At 47.1% G+C, this 22,107-nt stretch overlaps 1 protein-coding gene across 5 annotated transcripts in view; it reads right to left on the reverse strand.

Moving 5' to 3' along the window:
- LOC119176302 (bromodomain-containing protein 7) overlaps window positions 1-22,107 on the reverse strand; it is a 116,437-nt gene that overhangs the window by 57,625 nt on the left and 36,705 nt on the right. For all 5 annotated transcript variants that reach the window (XM_075877334.1, XM_037427514.2, XM_037427515.2 and 2 more), the window contains 3 exons: window positions 20,678-20,822; window positions 17,647-17,757; window positions 3,265-3,458 (listed from right to left, as the gene is read on the reverse strand). In XM_075877334.1, coding sequence (XP_075733449.1) covers window positions 3,265-3,458; window positions 17,647-17,757; window positions 20,678-20,822 — 450 coding nt within the window. The remainder of the gene's footprint in view (window positions 1-3,264; window positions 3,459-17,646; window positions 17,758-20,677; window positions 20,823-22,107) is intronic.

The following is a 22,107-nucleotide window of genomic DNA, read 5'->3' on the forward strand; positions in this document are numbered from 1 at the left end:
GCTCCTCCTCAGAAAAAAAAAAAAATTCGCAGGCCTTGCATGCTTGACTGACGAGAGAGGGCACGCTGACTGAGGATTCCGGCAGCAACCGAGACCACAGCAGAATGCAGAGCGCACAGCATACCAGCATGCACATCGATTCGTTCGATGATCTTTTTTTTTCTACTTTGTAACGCTAATTTTAAAACGCCCAATATATCACCAAACACAATAAAACTGAGAAGGCAAATGGTCCATAAATGAATAAAATGCAACTGTAACTTGTCCAGAGCTATCGCAGCACCGACGACAGTTTCCTAAAAATACACTAGAGGGAACTCTGGCGCTAGTGTCTATGGGAACTGCAACGCATAGGCTTCACCATACATGGGAATAATGAGTACGACATGGATGTGCCTAGTCTTTGTACTTTACATTCATTTTAGCTTCGTGTGGTTTGAAGCTGCTTTGTCATGAAACAACAATCGGCAAATGTTCAGCAGTTACGCTTAACCACCTTAATCTTTTAGGCTTACCGTTTCAAATCGGGCCACAAAGTGAAAAACTGTTCATTCTTTCATTCAAAACAACCCCAAAACACAGCAATAAACGAAGCCGCAAGTGCATTCACCGCACTGCAAGCATGAAGACTAGGCAAATCCATGTCATACCCATAATTCTCAAGGCCCCTGAAGGATTGCAGCACCAGAGTCCCCTCTAGTTGATGGAATCGAATCCTGGCTGCGGCGGCTGCGTTTCTGACGAAGGCGGAAATATTGTAGGCCTGTGTGCTCAATTTGGGTGTATATTGAAGAACCCCAGGTGGTCGAAACTTCCGGAGCCCTTTATCTTTAGGAAACTCTATGACCTGCAAGGTTCGGTCTAGACCACGGTGGTCTACATGTATGGCGACTGCCTCCACCCTTCTTCTCGTCACTTGTTTTTACGGTGTGACAGGAAGTAGTTGAAAAAGAGAACTGGGTGCCTTGTGGGTGAGTGCGAAGCATTGTGCGCTGTGAGCGCAGCTGTCGCGCTAGACCCGGAGGCATCGGAGGCATTGCGAGAAAACAGCATGAAGAATGCTGATCCCGAGTGCAGAGTTTAATCGGCTCTATTAGCGTTCCTATCCAGCACGTGCTCGACCTTATTTCTATGCATAATACACTTATGCTGCAGCGTTAGAGCGGTTACCTTGTGTGAATGCCTCACTGGTGTGTTGCGAAAAACGGAGAAAATTTTGGCATCCCCACTGTGCACACATTGTGCTACCTCATTATCTCTTTTTGTGCTGTTTGTATCACTATTATCACTGGTGTGGCATTTGTGAATACACAGCGGAGATTCAAAAAGTTTAGTTTCTGTACCGCTGGTCTTCCTTAACACTGATGTGACTCAGCCTGCCAGAAGTTCTTTTCCATTTTAATTGGTTAGGCACAATTAAATTGATGCTTCTTTTCAAACTACATGACCTCGATCGATAAAAGGAGCTTTTTGGATAGCATATTCATGGCTTGTGTGATGCAATCCTGACAAGCTAGTCTCACAGCGTTTGGCTCTTTCATGTTCTTGCTCAAGGATATGGGCGAAATATACTTACTCGATGGTGCCGGATTATTAAGGCCAGCACCACCAAGCACAGAGACGTACACTCAAGGTGTGCCGGTCACAGGCGTATTTGTATGTGCCACTTTTATGTAACTGCTGCCCTAGCGATTGTGGGATCGTTGGTGATCAGTTGTTTCCAATGCAGCTATCTGTGCAGCTATCAATACAGCTATCTGTGTTATCATGGCAACTTTTCATATGAGGTTTTCACAGAGAACACTGGGGCGATATGAAAAACACCTTTAATTTACTTAGACCTGGCTATGACTGATCTGTCTTTAGCGGCAGGGAAAGCTTGAGCCCTGAGCGTCATCGCGCCCAGCCTAATAATCGTTCCCTTTTTTTGGTCTCCTTCACCAGCGCCCCCATACTATACAACCCGCAAACTTCGAGGTATAGTGCATTTCCAGCACAAGTGGATCTCTTGCAGAAACATCGCACTTATAAGTGCTCTTACATAGAAGACACATATATAGAGGAAAGAAAAACGCATTAGACTATAAATAGGCCCCAGCAAGCACTTTGCCTCTCGTACACCTTGACCAAACATTTCCAACTCAGTGGGAGGTTATCTAAAAGTGCAAATCCATTTTTTACTCGCCTCATGCAAGCTGTGGCAAGAGCACGAAAGCCTTTCCGACCCTCAGTGAGCGCCACGATTCGGAGAAGGAACTGGCCACGCCTCCCTCAAATTACGCCCTCTTCGTGCGAATGGGACGGCAGGAGAGAAACCCGCCAGCACGCAATTTCAGGGGCAATGCATATTGCTAGTGCCATGCAGGCTTAGTATTTTAACGTTCTTCAAATGCATGTACCAGTGTGGCAAGCCACCAACCAGCTGTAAAAACTGTTAAATAAACGTTTGCTCGACCACAGGAAGCACTGCACTTGTGTCCAAAGGCTGAGCACCCCAGTTTCCTAAGGACATGTTGCAAGTACCCTCCGACACTTACTTGACTAAACTTCGCAATGTACAGAAGAAAAAAAAAACTTTCAACCTCGCAGACCCTAGGTGAGGTAATCAACATGAGCTGTTGTCAAAAGAAACCATGCATGACCATATATCTCCGCCTAATGCTCTCTTGAATTTTAGATTAGGAAATTTAACCATACTTGTAGCAATTTCACATAGTATCTTTGCTCAATTGATGGGTGGTGTTTAACGTCCCAAAACCACCACATGATTACGAGAGACACCGTAGTGGAGGAATCTGGAAATTTCAACCACCTGGGGTAATGTGCACCCAAATCTTAGCACACGGGCCTACAGCATTCTCACCTCCATCGAAAATGCAGCCCCCGCAGCCGTATATTCGATCCCGTGACCTATGGGTCAGCAGCCGAGAACCTTAGCCGCTAGACCACCATGGCGGGGCCATAGTATCTTTGCTATGCAACTTACTGCAGCATTGACACAGAACTCGGCAGGATGCGGTAAAAACAAGTGATTCCATGAGTCATACAGGTAAGTAGAGTTAGAATTGGGAGCTTTCCCATGGGAACATCATGGATATGAAATAATCGAGCTGCTTAACATCTAAAGCCCTTGCAGTGGTCGCTACAGAGCACAAGCAGACAAAAAAAAGCTGAAGGCAATAGCTTGCTGCTATTTAAATGGCATGTGAAATATTCTAAATATGATTGGACATGTAACTTAAAAGGGTATATGCCAGAACTCACGATCCAATCTTGCTCTTTTTAGCGAATTCTGGGCTTCCCAATGGTGCAGCCTCTACAGGTACAGGAGTATCAGCAACATCGGTAGTTGCCTTCACATCAGGGGCAGCTGAAGTTCCATTGATATCGAACCCTAGCTCTTCAGATGTCAGGTCAGCAAAGAATGGAAGGGAGCCCTCCAATGCCAAAAGCTGATCCTGAAATGCAGTAAGAAAACCTTTCAATAAGTTTTCAAAACAACACAAGCTGTGTCATTTGGTATGTTACATTCAAATCAGAATTCAGAAGAATTATTAGCGGCTATACAAAGCCCAGTAGTAGGAGTACACTCAAAGTGTGACCAATAACCAACTGGCCACGACTGGCTTTTTTTTTTTTTTTTTGTTAGCAATTCAGAATTCCATTTGTTGTTTCGTCAGGGGAAACCCTGCTTGTTTGTATCCTTTCTTGGACAGAATTTAACGCGATAGCTATAAGAAGCTCGTTTCGCAGAAATTCCAATCTCTTTGTCGGTGCGGGTGTCGTCAATTGTGAGCAAAAAAAATAATCCTCTCGAGATACAGAGGGGAACAGTGCAAAAACGGGACGAAGAAAGAATAATCAACACAACATAAGCGCTAGCGAACAACTGTGTAAATTTATTACACTGGGAAATATATAGCTGAAAACAGAAACAAGAATAAAACCATCACGTGCACATAAAGGTGAAGAGTAAGACGAAACTGCCATGAGTCGAAATGACCAAGTTAACCACTCAAAAAGAATCACTTTTTCCAAGAAGGCGAGTGAAGGCTCACTGACGCACATGTTTTTTTCCATCTTGATATAGAAAGCCTCGTTGATCTCACACTCTATCTTACGATATCTTGAGAGTATCTTCCAATTATGAAAGAGCGGGGTGCAGCCCCGCGAGAAGCAATGGGCTGCCAAGGTGCTGCTTGTTGAAGTCCTAAGCTTATTCGTGTGCTCTCTCAGGCGGTCGATCAAACAGTGACCGTCTGTCTATAGGTGAGGCCACAAGACAACAGAATGCCGTACACTACATCACTCACACACTCCTGTAATGCATCCTCTGTTTCTTGACGCACGCATGCTCCTTGGGGTTGTTATCCTTGACTTTCTTGCGAAGGCGGCCGAGCTTACGGGGAGCCGGGAAAACAAACCTTACTTCTACTTCGCTAACAATTTTCTTGAACGAATGGCTCATACCATGTACGTAAGGAACGACAGAAATTTTCCGCCTTTCCTAGACTGGGCGTGTCTTAGTGCCTAGTCTTGAAATGTCACTCATTAGATTTGTTGCCAAGGCACTGAGTAGTTCAGTAGAGTAGCTGGCGCATTTCAGTCACTTGATCTGGGCACCAAAACTTCTTTGCACTTGATTAAGGCAGGACCTGTGGGAATCGGGGCTAGCCCGCCGCCATTGCGCAGACTTTGCCGCCTCTTTCAGTGTTGTCATGTCCTGACATGACTCTCCTCTCCTCCACGGTCCATCACGCTGGGGGAGCGGGAGTGAGTATTAAACCCCTCTCATCCGGCAGCGAATGTCGACTGTGGCACCGTGTGCGGAGTCCCTCAAGACGTTTTGCGCGCGCGCGTCGGGAGTGAGAGAACTTCTCCCGGGCAACATGAGGTAAGCACACATTTCTTTTCTGTCAGTCGGCTGCTTTTGCTTGAAGCTCGTTCGAACTTCACCAACAGCCCTGTTGTCCTGGTGTCACCGTGAATCACTTTTGTTCACCAATAATTGCTCGTAGCACCCTGTAAAGTACTTCTCGCCTGTGACGTGGATAATTCCATTTTCTTTCCCGCCGCCCCTGTTGCAACGGGCTCTGTACTGCATTCTTGGTGATGCCGCAGGCAATAAAGTGTTGCGACCTTGAGCAGTACCGTGTTCTTGCCACACTTCGCTCGGCGCCATGGCTGTCCGAGCGCGTGTGTGCAGAGGCGACAATTAACACGTCCCCTGTGGCTCGTTAAGATCGAACCCACGCTAGTGGCTGCACTCCTTCGGGACACATGTACACTACAGTGGCCCCCAACGCGGTATCGAAATCTCAATGCTTTTGACTGCTTTTAGCGAGTTAGTTCGCCTGTGCGATTCGAGCTCATCACAACAAGCCTGCTCGTGGCATTTTTGTCTGCTGACCTTTTTAGGCGAATGCCGCCTTGCACAAAGAGGCCATTGCCTCTATTGACGGACACTCCTCTGCACCCGTTCATGTCGTCACCCCCTTTTGTGGTGAACACAAAACCAACGTGGTAGCTGACACGCTATCTCGTGCCCCCTGTTGTCTGCTGAGAACCTTGATCCCAGTGCGACAGCCGCTTGCGGTGCCTTTGCACATGCAAGCGTCGGGAGCGAAACAGCGACTTCGCTGCCATTCGGCGAAAGGGGGAGTCCCCATGCAGACGACCTTCACTGCTATCGAAGTAAGCGGCGCATCGCGTAGCGGTTGAGCGGGGGAGCTTTCTGAAGGCCACAATGTTGAGAGCAAACCCGTGATGCCGTGCACGCGGCAGTTGCTGCAGTGCAGCGGGCACGAATAGGGGGCTGGAAACGGCATGTGTCCCTGAGTCTCCGGCGGATTCATTTTGCTGGACCATGACAGGCTTCTGCTGAACTATATAGCCACCGACGAGAAGTCTGTGGGTCCATTTAAAGTGGCTCTGCCAAAAAAGTCTGAGAGCCGCACTGTTGTGATTCTCTCATGACGAACTCACGGCTAGTCATCTAAGTGGCTTGAACGTTTTCGAAAACTGAGCAACATTGTGACCTGGCCCGGCACGAAGCATGACATCTATCGCTATTGCCGTGCCGGCCACGTCTGACAAACAGTGGAACCAAGGGTTGGCAAGCCGCCCAGTCTTACGAATCGAATATCAGTGATCGTCCATGGCGCATACTTGCTGAAAGATCCCCTTTTTGGGAAAACTCAGCCGTGCCCACATCGCAGGCCTCAGTATAGGTTAGCTTCTCTACGGCCTGTTCTCATAAAGAAGCCGACCCCGCCCAGTTTGCTGCCAGTGTTTCTTTTTAAAGAGGATAGTCTTTCTTGGGGACTTTCGATGCAAAAGTTTTCGTCTATCTGTCTGTACAGTTGTCCACTTTTAACGGCACCGGGTACTTGAAACGGCCGACCCCATCCGCAGAGCCCACCAATGTTGCTCAAGATTTAGCGTTCATACTTGTGCAATTGTCAATTAATAAGCAATTGTTACGCAAGTCTGGGGCACCATAACACAACGTATATATTCTGCATGTGCATCTTTTACTAGAAAAAGCATACATAAGTCATTTTAAGGACCGTAGCGCTTATCACGCTGCACTGACCATGTAACACTTGCACGAAAAGGTGAGTGCTTCCAACGCTTTGCTAAGACGGGATGGTGATGGCACCTACCCGTCGCCTTGCGTTCTACACCTTATCACCTCTGAGTCTTAGAGCTGCACATTTCGTTTTCCAAGAACACTGCCAGGTGGCGCTCATATCTCACGTGTGACGTGACTTGATGCGCTCATTCGCCTCCACTGCACGCTCGAGGCACTCTAACGCAGCGCCTCTAAACTACCATTCACCAATTTTTTTGCGCAGAACATCAAATAAATTGTTCACTCTCTCCACACGCAAGACTATCGTCTTTCGACGACACTTGCAGATTACATGTGATACGGGGCCAATATTTTTTTTTCAAGTGTTCATTTGTATTTTATGTTTATATGTTCTTCTGGCCTAATATTAAGTGCCATTTTTGCTCTGTTTAACACTTTTTGTGCGGTATTTTGTATACTGACAAAGGGAGTTGTGAACATTGGTGCTTATGCGTGGGGAGAGGGAAAAAGGACGTTTTGCACCTTTGCTCGTGCAGTCGTCGGCGGTGTGTGTGTGGGCGTGCTTTTGTGCATGTGTACGTGTGTGATGCTGTGTGCGTGCCCGGGAAGAGTGTGTCCACGTCGATGGAACGAAACCACGACTTGCACTCTGATTGACTGATTATCAATCAATCAATCAATCAGAGTGCAAGTCGTGGTTTCGTTCCATCGACGTGGACACAAGAGATGCTCGGGGCCCTGGCCTACTGTCATTAGACAGTCCGGCTGTGCCCTGCTCTCGGCCGTTGCCGACAAGCCCTGCTGCCCCTTCCACCTTGGCTCCTGCATAAGTGTGGCAGCTTGGGCTAGTTGGTATGGCATGACGATAGTTATAGCGCGAAAACAAAACAACGACACAGTGTCCTTCTTGTCTCTGTGTCGTTTTGTTCTCGCGCTATAACTATCGTCCTGCATAAGGCCAGCTGACAGCAGCTACATGCTGCCTGCCCACGCCAAGACGCCTAACAGCCGATTCCAGTTCGGCCTCCCTGATCCCTGGATCGGCCTATTCCAGTTCGGCCTCCCTGATCCCCACCAACGTTCCAGCTCCGTCATCGAGCCAGAAATTCAGGACCCCCGAACCACCACCAAAGCGCATTCGTCGGACTTGCGCGTTCGTCGAAATGAGGCGGCAAAGCCAGCCATTGTGCGGGCTTTGCCGCCTCATTCTGCGTTCTCATATCCTGACATGACTCTCCTCTCCTCCGCAGTTTGTTGCGCTGGGGGAGTGGGAGTGAGTATTAAGCCCTCTCACTCGGGAGCAGATGTCGACTGTGGCGCCGTGTGCAGAGTCTGGACGTTTTGCGCGAGCACATCGGGAGAGAGAGAACCTTTCCCGGACGACATGGGGTAAGCAAGCATTTCTTTTCTGTCAGTTGGCTGCTTTTGTTTAGGACTTGTTCGGACTTCGCCAATGGCGCCTCACGCCCACGGCGAACGCTAAAATTTGTTGCCCCCCCCCCCCCCCCCTTCGAACGCTAGGCCGAAGAGCAGTGCGATGTCCTAGTGCGTGGTGATACTACGCCGCCCCGTACCTCTCGGAAGCCAATGCGAGCGGAGTTTTTCATCACTCGAGCGACTGGGCCCTGTTGTCCTGGTGTCACAATGAATCACTTTTGCCCATGGAGACGTGCTCGCAGCACCCTGTGTAGTACATCTCGCCCGAGGTGTGGATAAGCCTATTTGCTTTCTCTCCAACCCTGTTGCAATGAGCTTTGTACTGCGTTTTGGTGTTGCCACAGGCAATAAAGTTCTATGACCCTGAGCAGTACCGTGTTCTTGCCAGGCTTCGCTCAGCGCCATGGTTGTCCGAACGCACGCGCGCAGAGGAGACGGTTAACGCATGCCCCGCGGCTCGCTAAGACTGAACCCACGCTAGTGGCCGTACTCCTTCAGGATACGTGTACACTACGGACCTTTCACCTTTGCACTTGATGGGGACATTTCAGTCGAGCAACTGAAATGCGTCGTCTACCCGATAGAATTACTCGTGCCTTCGCAACAAATGTATTGAGCGAGCTTTCGGGACGTGGCACCAAGACACACCCCAACACAGAAAAGACAGAAAATTTGTGTCATCCCTTATGTACACGGTGTGAGCCATGCACTCAAGAAAATTGTTACAAAGTAGGCGTAAAGCTCGTTTTCTCAGTTCCCCGTAAGCTTGGTCCCCTTCGCAAGAAAGTAAACGATGACAACCCCAAGGAGCATGCTTGCATCAAGAAACACAGGACGCAATACGTGGAGTGTGAGAGCAATGTAGCGTAGAATATTCCATTGTCTTGTGGCCGCACCTATACTAGACGGACCAGTTGCTGTTTAAATGACTGCCTGACAGAGCATGCGAATCATTTTAGCACTTGTGGAGACAGGTTTGCAAAAGGCTTACCTTACGACATGACCAGGAAAGGACGTAACGTACTTCACTGCCATCACGCACAATGATGTTACGGCCGCGTTCCTCGACTCTCTGACACAGCGCAGAGATGGCACTCGAGGCAGGTCATCAACAAACATGGGTTTATTAACCCAAGATACAGCAAAGTGCGATAATCATGGGCTTGCGGGCTCGCAGAGAAACTCCGCAAGACACTATCCTGCAGCGCCACAGCTACCACACAAAAGGAGAACCGCCTAAGCGAACGAACGAGAAGTCGCCCGCAAAGGCAGAGCATGACTTCCTCTGTTGCAGGCATGCGAGCATCTGCCAAGCGTGCGAGCGCCGTAGTAGCCAGCCCATGAGAGAAGGGTTGCCGCGGCCAATGATAGGCGTAGCGTGTACCGGTGTAGCTTGTGCGGGCATGCCGGCCGGCAAGGCGCCAACGCCAGATTTGTGCCAGCCGAGAGGCCTCGTGGCGAAGCCAGGGCAGCCATCCTGCCAATTACAGCGGATTCTAGCCCCCGTTCTTTCATATTTGCAAGATACTTTCAAGATATCGTAACAAGACAGAGCGCGAAATCAACGAGGCTTTCCATATCAAAATGAAAAGGAACATGAGCGTCAGTGAGCCTTCACTCGCCCTCCTGAAAAAAGATATGTTTTTGAACGATTAACTTGGACATTTCAACTCGTGGAAGTTTTGTCTTGCTTTTCCCCATTATGTGCAAGTGATGGTTATACTCTTGTTTCCGTTTTCAGCTATATACAGTGAAAGCTCGTTCATTCAAACTTCAGTAATTCGAATTTATGGATAATTCCAACTGTAAGTTATGGTCCGTCCAAGCTCCATACAAGCCTATGAATAAAAAAGCCCATTAATTCGAACGCGAGTAAGTTCTGCCGCGGATAATTCGAACTACACGCCACCGCGCCGGCGGCTTGGCTAGTCACTCAATAGGGCGGCTGCAGAGTTACAAGGCAGCGTTGAGAGGGAGCGAAGAGAAAAACGGAGAAGCTGGCAAGGAGGCCAGAGTACAGAAAATAGCGCCACTTACTCTTCACCCCTTCTCCCCCTCAATCTCACTCTCTCGGCGTCTGCCTGCTCTCCGTCCTACATAACCTCCAAGATTAGTTTTGTTTTAAGCGCCAATCTCGGAGCCTTTGAAAGTCCTGCGTATTTGTCGCTGTTAGACGACAGATGGCATGACCAGCACACAGCAAATCGGGTGCGTCGTAGCTTCGCCCAGCCTTCTCTGCAGTCTCTGTCTCGGGCGGGCATCGTACACCTCGGTTGTTGGTGCTGGTAGTAGCTTCCGACTGTCGCGATTCTTTGTAATGGTGTTAGGCCTCGGCTAACGTTTGTTGCGGTAGCGCCGGTAGTAGCTTTCCGTCTATCGCGATTCTGCTGCTCCGAGATGATAGCAAATAACGTGCCAAAACACTTCAGGAGAAAGCTAATATCCTGCGGGAAGTGGACGCCGGACTGTTGCCTAAGCAAGATATCGTGAAAAAGCATGGGATATCGAAAACGACCCTATCTACTTATATAAAATATAGGAGGACTATTGAAGAGGCCTTAGAGGCAGAAGTTGCGAGCAAAAGGAGGAGGTTGCGGCCCGCAAACTATCCTGACCTCGAGAAAGCGCTTCTCATTTGGATAAAGGAAATGCGTTCGCAGGACATACCACTGAATGGCCCAGTCATACTGGCAAAGGCAGCGGACTTCGCCCTGGCAAAAGCAGCGGACTTCGCCCTGCAGCTAGACTACGACGACTTCGCCGCTTCAGAGGAGTGGTTGCACCGTTTTCGCGAGCGCTATGACCTCGTTTTGCGTGCTGTGTCGGGTGAAATGAACACGGTCAACATGAAAACGTGTGAAGGTTGGCGCTCCGAAGTGCTTCAAGGCTACATGGGGAAGTATTTTCCGCAGGACATAATTAATGCGGATGAAACTGCCTCATTTTTCAAATTGCTGCCCACCAAAACTATCACGTATAAAGGCGACAAGTGCACGGGAGTGAAGAAAAGTAAAGAACGGATAATTGTGATGGTTGCTGCGAACATGACCGGGACCGAGAAGTTGCCTCTGTTTGTGATAGGCAAATTGAGAAGTCCTCGTTGCTTCAAGAACATCCGGTCCCTCCCATCAGTCTACACGGCCAACAAAAAGGAATGGATGACGAGGGAATTGTTTGCGCAGTGGCTGGGGAAGCTTGACAAGAAGTTCAAACGCTGTGGCCGCAAAGTCCTGCTTCTTGTGGACAACTGTTCGGCTCATAAAGTCAACGTTGAGACGAAGGCCATTGAGCTGGCCTTCCTTCCAGCAAACACGACAGCAGTACTGCAGCCCATAGACCAGGGTATAATTAGAGATTTAAAATCATTTTATCAGCGTCATATGTTATAACGATTTCTTTTGTGCAATAACTACCAAGTGACGCTCCTAAGTGCCCTACACATGCTTGTGCGTGCTTGGGAGCAAGTGACAGCGCATACGATAGCAAATTGCTTTCGCCACTGTGGCTTCAGCACCGAAGCTCTGCAAGCTGACGAGCTACCAGTGCTCGAACACGGCGGACGTTTTGGAAGACGTCTGCTTCGTGGACTACGTCGATGTGGACTCAAGTGCAGTGGTGTGCGGTGCACTCACGGATGGCGACATAATTTGTCAGGTGAGAAGTGCAGAACTTGTCGCTGCCAGTGACGATGATGAGGAGGAGGACGAAGCACCAGTGCGCCCCTCTGCTGCGGAAGTCATGGCCGGATTGAATGCCATCCATCTTAAGTTCTGAAGAAGGCGAAGAAGAGGCCTTCCACCAAATTCGCTCATTAAAGCAAAAAGTGCTGGCTGTCATCATCATCATCAGCCTGACTACGTCCACTGCAGGACAAAGGCCTCTCCCATGTTCCGCCAGTTAACCCGGTCCTGTGCTTGCTGCTTCCAATTTATACCCGCAAACTTCTTAATCTCATCTGCCCACCTAACCTTCTGTCTCCCCCTAACCCGCTTCCCTTCTCTGGGAATCCAGTCAGTTACCCTTAATGACCAGCGGTTATCCTGTCTACGCGCTACATGCCCTGCCCATGTCCATTTCTTCTTCTTGATTTCAGCTATGATATCCTTAACCCCCGTTTGTTCCCTAATCCACTCTGCTCTCTTCTTGTCTCTTAAGGTTACACCTACCATTTTTCTTTCCATTGCTCGCTGCGTCGTCCTCAATTTAAGCTGAACCCTCTTTGTAAGTCTCCAGGTTTCTGCTCCGTAGCTAAGTACCGGCAAGATACAGCTGTTATATACCTTCCTCTTGAGGGATAGTGGCAATCTACCTGTGATAATTTGAGAGTGCTTGCCGAATGTGCTCCACCCCATTCTTATTCTTCTAGTTACTTCAATCTCGTGGTTCGGATCTGCGGTTATTACCTGCCCTAAGTAGACATAGTCTTTTACAACTTCAAGTGCACTATTACCTATCTCGAAGCGCTGCTCTTTGCCGAGGTTGTTGTACATTACTTTCGTTTTCTGCAGATTAATTTTAAGACCCACTTTTCTGCTCTCCTTGTCTAACTCCGTAATCATGAGTTGCAATTCGTCCCCCGAGTTACTCAGCAATGCAATGTCATCGGCGAAGCGCAGGTTACTAAGGTATTCTCCATTGACTCTTATCCCTAACTGTTCCCATTCTAGGCTTCTGAAAACCTCCTGTAAGCACGCGGTAAACAGCATTGGGGAAATTGTGTCCCCCTGCCTTACACCCTTCTTGATTGGTATTCTGTCGCCTTCAAGGAAAAAAGGCAGACCGCGATCACAGATTTTTTCAAAAAATAAATTGTTATGCACTACTCGCACTCGCAGTGTACTATTGTTGTTCTTCACTTTCGTTAGTCCGAACTTTCGTTAATTCGAACTGAGGTGGCTTCCCCTTGCGGTTCGAATTAAGGAACTTGTATTTCCCGGTGTAATAAATTTACAGACAGTTCTTCGCCAGTGCTTGTGTTGTGTTGATCATTCTTTCTCCATTTCGTTTTTGCGCTGTTCCTTTCAGTACCGTGTACCAACTGGCCCTTCAAGACACCCTTGTTCATCATCCTGTGCATGACCAAAAAATAAAAAAAATACAAATGAAAAAATTGGCCCTGTATCTGCATGTAATCTCCAAATGTCGTCGAAAGACGATAGTCTTGCGTGTGGAGAGAGTGAACAAAACATTTATTTGACGTTCTGCACAAGAAAATCGGTGAATGGTATTCCGGAGGCACTGCGTTAGAGTGCCTCGAGCGTGCAGCGGAGGCGAACAAGCGCATCAAGTCGTGTCACACGTGAGACATGAGCGCCATCTGGCAGTTTCTTTTGGAAAACAAAGCGTGTGGCCGTGCACGCCCATCTCAGAGATGATAAGGTGTAGAATGCGAGGCGACGGGTAGGTGCCACCACCATCTCGTCTTAGCAAAGCGTTGGAAACACTCCCCGTTCCGTGCAAGCATTGCATGGTAAGCGCAGCGTGATAAGCGCTACGGTCCTTAAAATTACTTATGTATGCGTTTTCTAGTAAGAGATGCATATGCAGAATATATGCATGTTGTTATGGTGCCCCAGACATGCGCAATAATTGCTTTTTAATTGACGATTGCACAAGCAAGAACGCTCAACCTTGAGCAACATAGGTGGGCGTTGCGGATAGCGTCAGCCGTTTCAAGTACCCAATGCCGTTAAAAGTGGACCAACAGACAAATGTACAGACAGGCAGACCAAAATTTTTGCGTTGAAGGTTCCCAAGAAAGACTATCGTCTTTAATAATCAAAATTTCCGGGTACGAGTAAGAATTTAACCCAAGCTGGCTGCGTGGCAAGCAGGTGTGTTACCCCACAGGCACAAGATTTGTTGAAACTGCTTTGGAAAAAGCCCGATATGAATGTCATGTAAGTGGAGGGGTCTCTTAAGGAGGACACTGTTTTAAAACCCCGCCTGAGGCTATGACGACATGAGCACAGTTCAGTTTTATCAGTGGCATACAGCGTGTTAATCGTCCTTGGCGTTGGGTCTTGCATCCACAATATTGAGCAATGAGGAGATCAATTCGGGGCATGCCTGATGCTTTACACACCGGCGGGTTGAAATTAAAAGGCGACACTTCCGTGCTGGGATTGTAGCTGCAATCATTGCTGAACTCGTTTAACTGTTCAGACGAGCTGGCACAACATTCCGCATGGAATGACATTAACAACATGCTTTTCGTGCATCAGAAGAGGCACATGAGCTGTGTTTACACCGTGGCCAGTGGTAGCGGTGCGTAGCGGATTAAGTGACATCATCGGACACGAATTTCGTGACATCACTCCATACCCACCATGGAAGATGGAGCAGCTCCCTGTTTTGGTTTCTCTTTTGACTTACCGTTAATTGCTTAATTAAAATGATTAAAATTGAGTGTCTGGGCAAAATGAACCACTCTAGCTGTCGCAGGACTGTCAATACTATTTGAAAGCAGCATCATCTCAGTATGGTCCAAAATGCACTGGAGTTCCCCTTTAAAGGGCCACTCACCAGGCCCCATACCAAATTTTAGTTGGACGGTAGAAGTTGTTGGGTGTCCAATGAGCAACATTCTGCCACAAAATTTTTTAATCGGTTCATTACGAGCTGAGAAAACTTTTCTGAAGCGGCACGAAAAGAGGATGAGAGGAGGCGAGCTGGAAACCCTAGCTTTCGCAAGCCAAATCTCTTCCCTACCCTCTCCGGCATCCGACCAAGAGGTCACGTGACGTGCTTGAACAAGTTCAACACCCTTTTTTGTTTTGTTTTGTTTTTGTTGACCGGCGTTGTTTTGAGGTTTACTGCCTGTTCCTGCAGGATGGTTTGGAAACGATGGCTTAGACGCAGTGGAATAGATTAACACAATGAGTGCGCAAACGCGCAGGGGCATACGACGGCTGTCGTCTGCTCGATGCGCTGACCGCGGGGACACAAACGCATGCGAAATGCCAACACATTAGCCTCGCATCTCGTTGCAATTCACGGGAGAAAAATTAAAAAAGTACACTCACATTACCTTATTGTGACTCATTATTTATATAGAATATTATTAATTTCTTAAGAAACAAGTTAAATAAACTACGCATGTGGTGTTAAATATTTTCGCCACGTCACCTGCCACTGTTAGCAACATCAGAGCAGAGTCGTCTACGTAGAGGACCAACGTCACTGCATTGCCGTGTACGTAGGGCCATTCATACGCGCACGCCATGCCTTCATTCTCTGGGCGCGCGCTGGCAGAAGGGAGGGGGAGCAGCGTTCATCTTGAAATTTGACCCATTTCCGCGCCGCGTAGCATTGCAAATTTTGGCAGACGTGATCATGAACCCTTCGTCTACGCATTGTGCTTGTCAGCTCAAAAGTGTCAAACCTGGTGAGTGGCTCTTTAACGCATCATATATTATGTGACAGAGGCATAGAACCGCAACAGGCGTCAAAAGATGTGTGAGCAACGAGTGGGTGTTTTAAAGGCCGATTCATTACAAAGTGCTCAGACATATTTAATTATCAGCAGCAGAACTATAAGCAATGTAAACAGCTGCGTAGGTTCACGTGTTGCCCTAAGAAAGTGTAGTAGGCCCTTCACTGATTCGGAAATAAGGTAATTATGGCATAGTAAGCCTTTAACAACTGTGCTTGCAAAAGGCATTTAATAATACTTTGAAACAACCAAGGTGACGCACTGAATTGTTCGTTTCCTAACGAGCCAATTGAAGCATGCAGCGAGAACTGAAACAGGTTACCAGTTGAGAAGATGATGCACACAAGGCCTGATTAAGCTATTGCACCCTAGTCTTGAAGGTGTAGCTCAAGCGTCCTTATATTTTTCCATCAGCAGTCTAATTTGGCTTAAAAGGCCTGTAAACGACCCAGAGGTTGAAATTCAGTTGTGGTAGTGAAATTGCGCACGAGCGTACAACAAACAAGGAGCCTTGAGCATTTTTCGAAACGGTGCCAAAATAGCGGAGTTAGACACGTTTCATTATCGAAGCAGCGACAATCACTCTTATCGCTTTCTCCTTCACTACCCTCCATGATATCCTCTTCCAAAGCCGCTTTGCACTATCCCCGAGCACCCCTCCCATGCCCCTTCGACTCTCGCGTGACATACGTCATCCCTGATGCGCTGTTTGAAACACAGTCTACTTCCAGTTACCGTGACACCGTCCCTTCGTAGACTCCATCAACGGCGTGTTTATTGGTGAATCGCGGCTGCCTTGCTGGCCCGTGCTTATAGGAATCGTGCTGGTATGTCCCCCAAGTTGCATGCACGCCTTCAAAGGGTCGCCGACACAATGGACTCGCACGCATGCGCGCAGGGAACACGACGAACAAGCAGCGCAGACAGCTGCTTGCAGACTCACCAGAAGTCTTACAGGGCCACTCACCAGGTTTGACAATTTTGGGCTGACAAGCGCAATGCATAGACGAGGCGTTCGTGATCACGTCTGCCAAAATTTGCAACGCTACGCACCGCGGAAATGGGTCAAATTTCAAGATGAACGCTGCTCCCCCTCCCTTCTGCCAGTGCGCACCCAGAAAATGAAGGCATGACGTGCGCGTATGAATGGCCCTACGTACATGGCAATGCAGTGACATTGGTACTCTATGTAGACGACTCTGCTCTGATGTTGCAGACAGTCGCAGGTGACATGGCGAAAATTATGTAACACTGCATGTGTAGTTTATGTAATTTATTGCTTGAAGAGATTAATAAAGCTCTAGATAAATAATGAGATGCAATAAGGGAATGTGAGTGTCTTTTTTCAATTTTTCTCCCGTGAATTGCAACGAGATATCGAGCTAATGTGTCGGCGTTTCACATGCGTTTGTGTCTCCGCGGTCAGCGCATCAAGCAGATGACAGCCGTGGAATGCTCCTACGCGTGCGCGCACTCATTTTACTCGTCTATTCTACCGCGTCTAAGCCAGCGTTTCCAAACCATCCCACAGAAACAGGCAGAAGACCACAAAATAACGCTGGTCAACAAAGCAACACTGCTCGCATGCTCGGGGGTTGGACTTGTTTGGGCACGTCATACGCACGTGACCTATTGGTTGGATGCCGGAGAGAGTAGGGAAGAGATTTGGCTTGCAAAGGCTATGCGGAGAAGCGGCAAGGGTTTCGAGCTTGCCTCTTCTCATCCTCATTTCGCACCGCTTCAAAAAACCCATTTTCTCCGCTCGTGATGAACCGATTCAAAAAATTTTTGTGGCAAAATGTTCATCAGACACCCAACAACTTTCACTATCTAACTGAAATTTGGTATGGCACCTGGTGAGTGCTCAACCAATGACAGCATATTTGTGGCTAGTGTGCATATTTGAATGGCCCGTCAGAGATATTCGTTCGGCACGTCACGCAGAGGCCCGAAAAGAAGGAGGGATTGTTTCTTGGAATTTGTAGCACACCGGTGGCTCGTAGCGCTGCCATGTGTAGAATCGTTGATTGCGATGGCATACTGCACACGATACACGTGTCTACTTGAAATGTCAAAAAAACAATATCGGAGGTCGTTTACGGGCCCTTTGTTGTGGTCTGTGTACTGCTAGAATTCATAGCATATATCATTTCAACAACCTATTCAAAACAAGACATACCTTGGAAAGGAGCTTGTTTCCAGAGTACCACATACGCTTTGCACCCTTGAAGTAAACAGTGTCAGGTCGATTGTAGGTCATAGCATTATCACACATTAACTTTAGGTCTTCCTGCAAGCAAATTAATATTACACAGTAAGGTGACACTTCACAGCCACAGCAGTGATATAGCTGGTCCAGGTCAGTTAGAAGCCCTAAAACTTAGTTTTAGAGCAGCTACCAAGAAATGGTTGAGAAGTTATTTAGAGCAGACAATATGCATTCTCTTTAACATGGTGGCAGTGAGAATCCACCTGTATTGTTCCCATTGTTAATGCAATAAAATGGTATTGTGATATTTCCTGCAAGAAATCAACTAAAATTACATTCAGGTGCTTAAGCCACTGGAAGTTCAAATAATGTGCATACCTTAACTTGTTCACAAGACGAGGGAAAAATAAAGAAAAAGGAAGTGAGCTGACACAGTAGCACTGAGGACACAATGAAACTTTTCTCATGCATAATGTAAGGACCACAAAAAAGATTGTAAATGCAGTTATTAACAGGGTGCATTAATATAAAGTAGCAAAACATTGCCACTGAAATACTTTTTTTTTTTTACTTGCATAATTAGCATATTTTTTGGCGATAATGGAGCTCCGAAAAGGCGGTGTACAAATTATGCGGAGATTTCATGAGCACGTATTAAATAATGTGCAATAGTATGTAGTCCTATCATGCACAGTACACACACCATCACACACACAATATAAATTTTTAAAAATAAAATATATAAAAATAAATAGGTAAAATATTAATAATATTAATGAGAAGCAGTAACAATGTGTGCTTAACAGATTTTTCATGCACTTTAACCAGTCAGATGCGGTCTAGTCGAAAAACTGGTCATAAGGACCAACAGAGAATTTTAGTCGCGGCCACTCTCACCACCCTCCCATGGTGCATCATCCTTGGTCCCATCAAGCGCATTATAAAGCGGCACCGTTCGCGTTTTCTTCAGCAAACTATAACAGCGAGCTTGAATCTCACGCTATACTTGCATAATACAGTTATTGTAGCATATTGCAAATTACCAGCAAAAACCTGACAAACAAATGGGGAAACCCTGACTTCCAAAACGAACGAAGCGTACGTTACGTTGCAGCGCGGACGCAGAGAAAGAGGGGAACATTTGACGTGATGCCCCCTGCATCCACCAATGCAGAAAATTGTCCATGCCGCGACGCGGTGACACAAGCATGTTATCACGGAAAAGATGGGGACATAGAGGGAGGCAAACGCCCAAGCAGTTCTGATGACCTGTCAACAGGTTTGAGCGTTTGAGTACGGTGTAGTTCAGGTGGAGTCTTAAAAAAAAGAGACTTCGCACCCACAGAGTGTTTTATGGACGACTGCACTCACTTGCTCGGCGAGTCCTAAAGCATCCAAAAGTTTAAAGTCTCTTTGCACACATGCAGGCAAGCTGGTTCAGACGGGTCGGGGAGTGCAAATTGTGTGAGTAAATATTTTTTTTAGTATAGCTGGCTAAATATTAGGGGTGCGTATATTATGTAAGTAAACACAGTAATCATATAAAAGAGCGATCAAATGGTCTCTTGATATAGCCCGACTGTTGCCGCTTTTATAATTATAGAAGTGGCAACAGTCGGGCTACCGTATTTACTCGATTCTACCGCGCCCTCGATTGTAACGCGCACCCGGTTTCCACGACAAAAAAAAAAAAAAAACAACAAGACATCGATTGCAACGCGCACCCATTTTTCTCGTTGACCCGCGCAATCACACCACTCGAAAAAACGACTCCTTTCAAGAGCGTCTTCCATTTAAATATGAGGTCCGGGGGAAGCTTGTGCCCATCTGACGTGTAACAGAGCATTGCCGTCACTGTAGTTTTACCGTGGACCGATGTCAGCACGCGAACTTGCTTCGCCCCGTACTTCTCGGCGGTTGTGGTGCCAGGCATGTCGAAGTAAAGAGGCGTCTGATCGGCATTCCCAATTTGCCCAAGCCGGGAGCCGTTGTTGTGCCGCAAGTTTAGAACGAACCTCTGAAAACTGAAGCTTTTTTTCGTACTCCTCCGGCAACTTTTGGCGCATGCCCGTTCGCCTTCAGAGGGAAAAGCCTCTCCTCTTCATAAAGTTAGTTAGCCAGCACCTGCTCTCATTAAACTGGCTCCGCATTAGCCCTTTTTCTAAGGCTAACTGCATAGCCCGCACTTGAAGCAGTTCTGTCGTCACAAGTCGCTGTGCCGCTCGCTGCTCAAGCATATGCTCACCGAGCAGCTCTTCAATTTGCAGAAACCGACCCTGCTGTGGTCCACTGAAGCCTTTGCGTGAAGTGTGGCAGCTTGGGCTAGTTGATATACATGACGATAGTTTTAGCGCAAGAACAAAACGACGACACAGCTTGGTCTTTCGTGTCCTTCTTGTCTCTGTGTCGTAGTTTTGTTCTCGCGCTATAACTATCGCTTTGCGTGAAGCTTTCTTGTCGACAATCTACTGCTTTTGTTTCCGCTAGTCCGGCGCGCACGTTTCGGGAACTCCGAACGACCACGATGCGGCCCGATTTCCGTCCGTTTCTGCACACGCGATGACTTTTCTTTTAAAAGCGGCATCGTGGTGCACTCGAGTTTTTGAAGTCAGCCCTTCCATGCCGTCGACGCTAATGCACTACAAGATGACGAACTCCTCAACACACGTACGAAGTGCCGTACATGGGAAACACATAGGCAGAAATGGCCGACGCGCCATGCCGACGCACGTAGGGGACGCCATTTTAGAAATGCCGATGGCAATAGAATGACCGTATTCATTTTTTTTTTTTCGTACTCGATTCTAACGCGCATGCGATTTATAAACTCGCTTAGCCGGAAAAAAGATGTGCGTAAGATTCGGGTAATTACGGTATATCAAGGAAAGTTTTTAAGAAAGTTATTCTTTGATGAGAACAAAAATTATAGAAACAATAGAAATCAGTAATTATTTTGCATGCTAAAATAAATATGAGCCACTTTTTATACCTATGTGCTTACCCTGAACTCACTGACACAGGTATATTCACAGTCATCTATCTTCTTTCTCATTGTACTAAAATCCATAGGATTGTGTATGATTGTTGAGTAGCCAGGTGCAATAATGTCATTTACAGGCCAAGCAAAAAACTCGTGAGGGTCTCTCCTGGAAACACAAGAGCAAAACAATTTATTAGTGCATAAAACCAAGCAAGACCAATGTTACATGAATGCATAACGAAGAATGTACCGATATGTCAGCGACAGCAAAAGGGTTCATTGAGGGGGGGGGGAGGGGGAGGACACACGCACAGATGGTCTAGCCTTGGTTTATCTTGCACAGAATGCTTTTTTAAAGGGCCAGTAAACAGGCTCAGACCTTTCTTTAACATCTCCAAAACAAGCTCACACAATTCATGCACACAGCCACAGTGGTCATATTTTATGACTAGCACTGCGCCGTGCAGATGCTCCATTTCAAAAGACCATTCCCACGTCCCTCTCCTGTGCCCGCCTAGTCCTCCTCTTTTGCAGTGACTTAATCTTGCCCATGGACAACTTAACATTGCACCGGCTTCATTGATAGGTTTTTTGCACTACGAAACACACAGTGATGTGATTGTGGCCACGCATTTACCATGCTTTATATCCCACCACTATGGTGACCCTAGCATCGCATCGACATGAGCACCACGTGGAAGAAGCCTTGCTCCGTTGTTGGCTGTGTGGTGATGATATATTCACTGAAATTTTGTTATGCTGCCGAAGTGGGCATACTCCCGACAGCGGACAATGCCTACCTTTCTTGGAAGCCAAGAAGAGTAAAAAGGCTGAGCAATAAATTGAAACCAGCACAAGCAGGCTGTTCTACACCCTGTAACTTTCTCATTAAGGCAGTTATTTCAAAAATCCTTGCGGCTACATGTTCCCATCATACAAGTGAGCATTATTGCTTCATCAGACATTTTGGACCAAAGGATTGCTTACTAACCCTTCTATCGCCGCAGTATTCTGGTATATTGCGGAGAAGTCTACTAAGATAAAGAAAGGATACCAATCGTTACGGGACACACCACATCTTTTCTCATGCGTGATGCTGTATATTGACAAGTACCAGTACGATCGCCAATGTCTAAATACTTGCCGGCAGTATATTAGAGATACCTATCACGTTGCTGCAGCCCTCATAAACAATATACAAAAACACATACCAGTTTTCTTTTGAAGAGTTTTATTTCGCGTATATAAGTGCGCCATGGATCTATGTGTCTCACTTGTTTTTTAGGCAATGCGCAAACCTGCTGTGGAACCTTTCAATAAAACTGCGTGCCAAAGCAGATTTGCAGTCATACAATGAACAACCAATTTACACTAATTTTCCTTTTACATGTAACATTCAAATATAAATTCATGCAGCAAAATATTTTTTCCTTGATGAATGTTATATCGGG

The sequence above is a fragment of the Rhipicephalus microplus genome, chromosome X, assembly GCF_043290135.1.
Source record: "Rhipicephalus microplus isolate Deutch F79 chromosome X, USDA_Rmic, whole genome shotgun sequence".
NCBI lineage: Eukaryota > Metazoa > Arthropoda > Arachnida > Ixodida > Ixodidae > Rhipicephalus > Rhipicephalus microplus.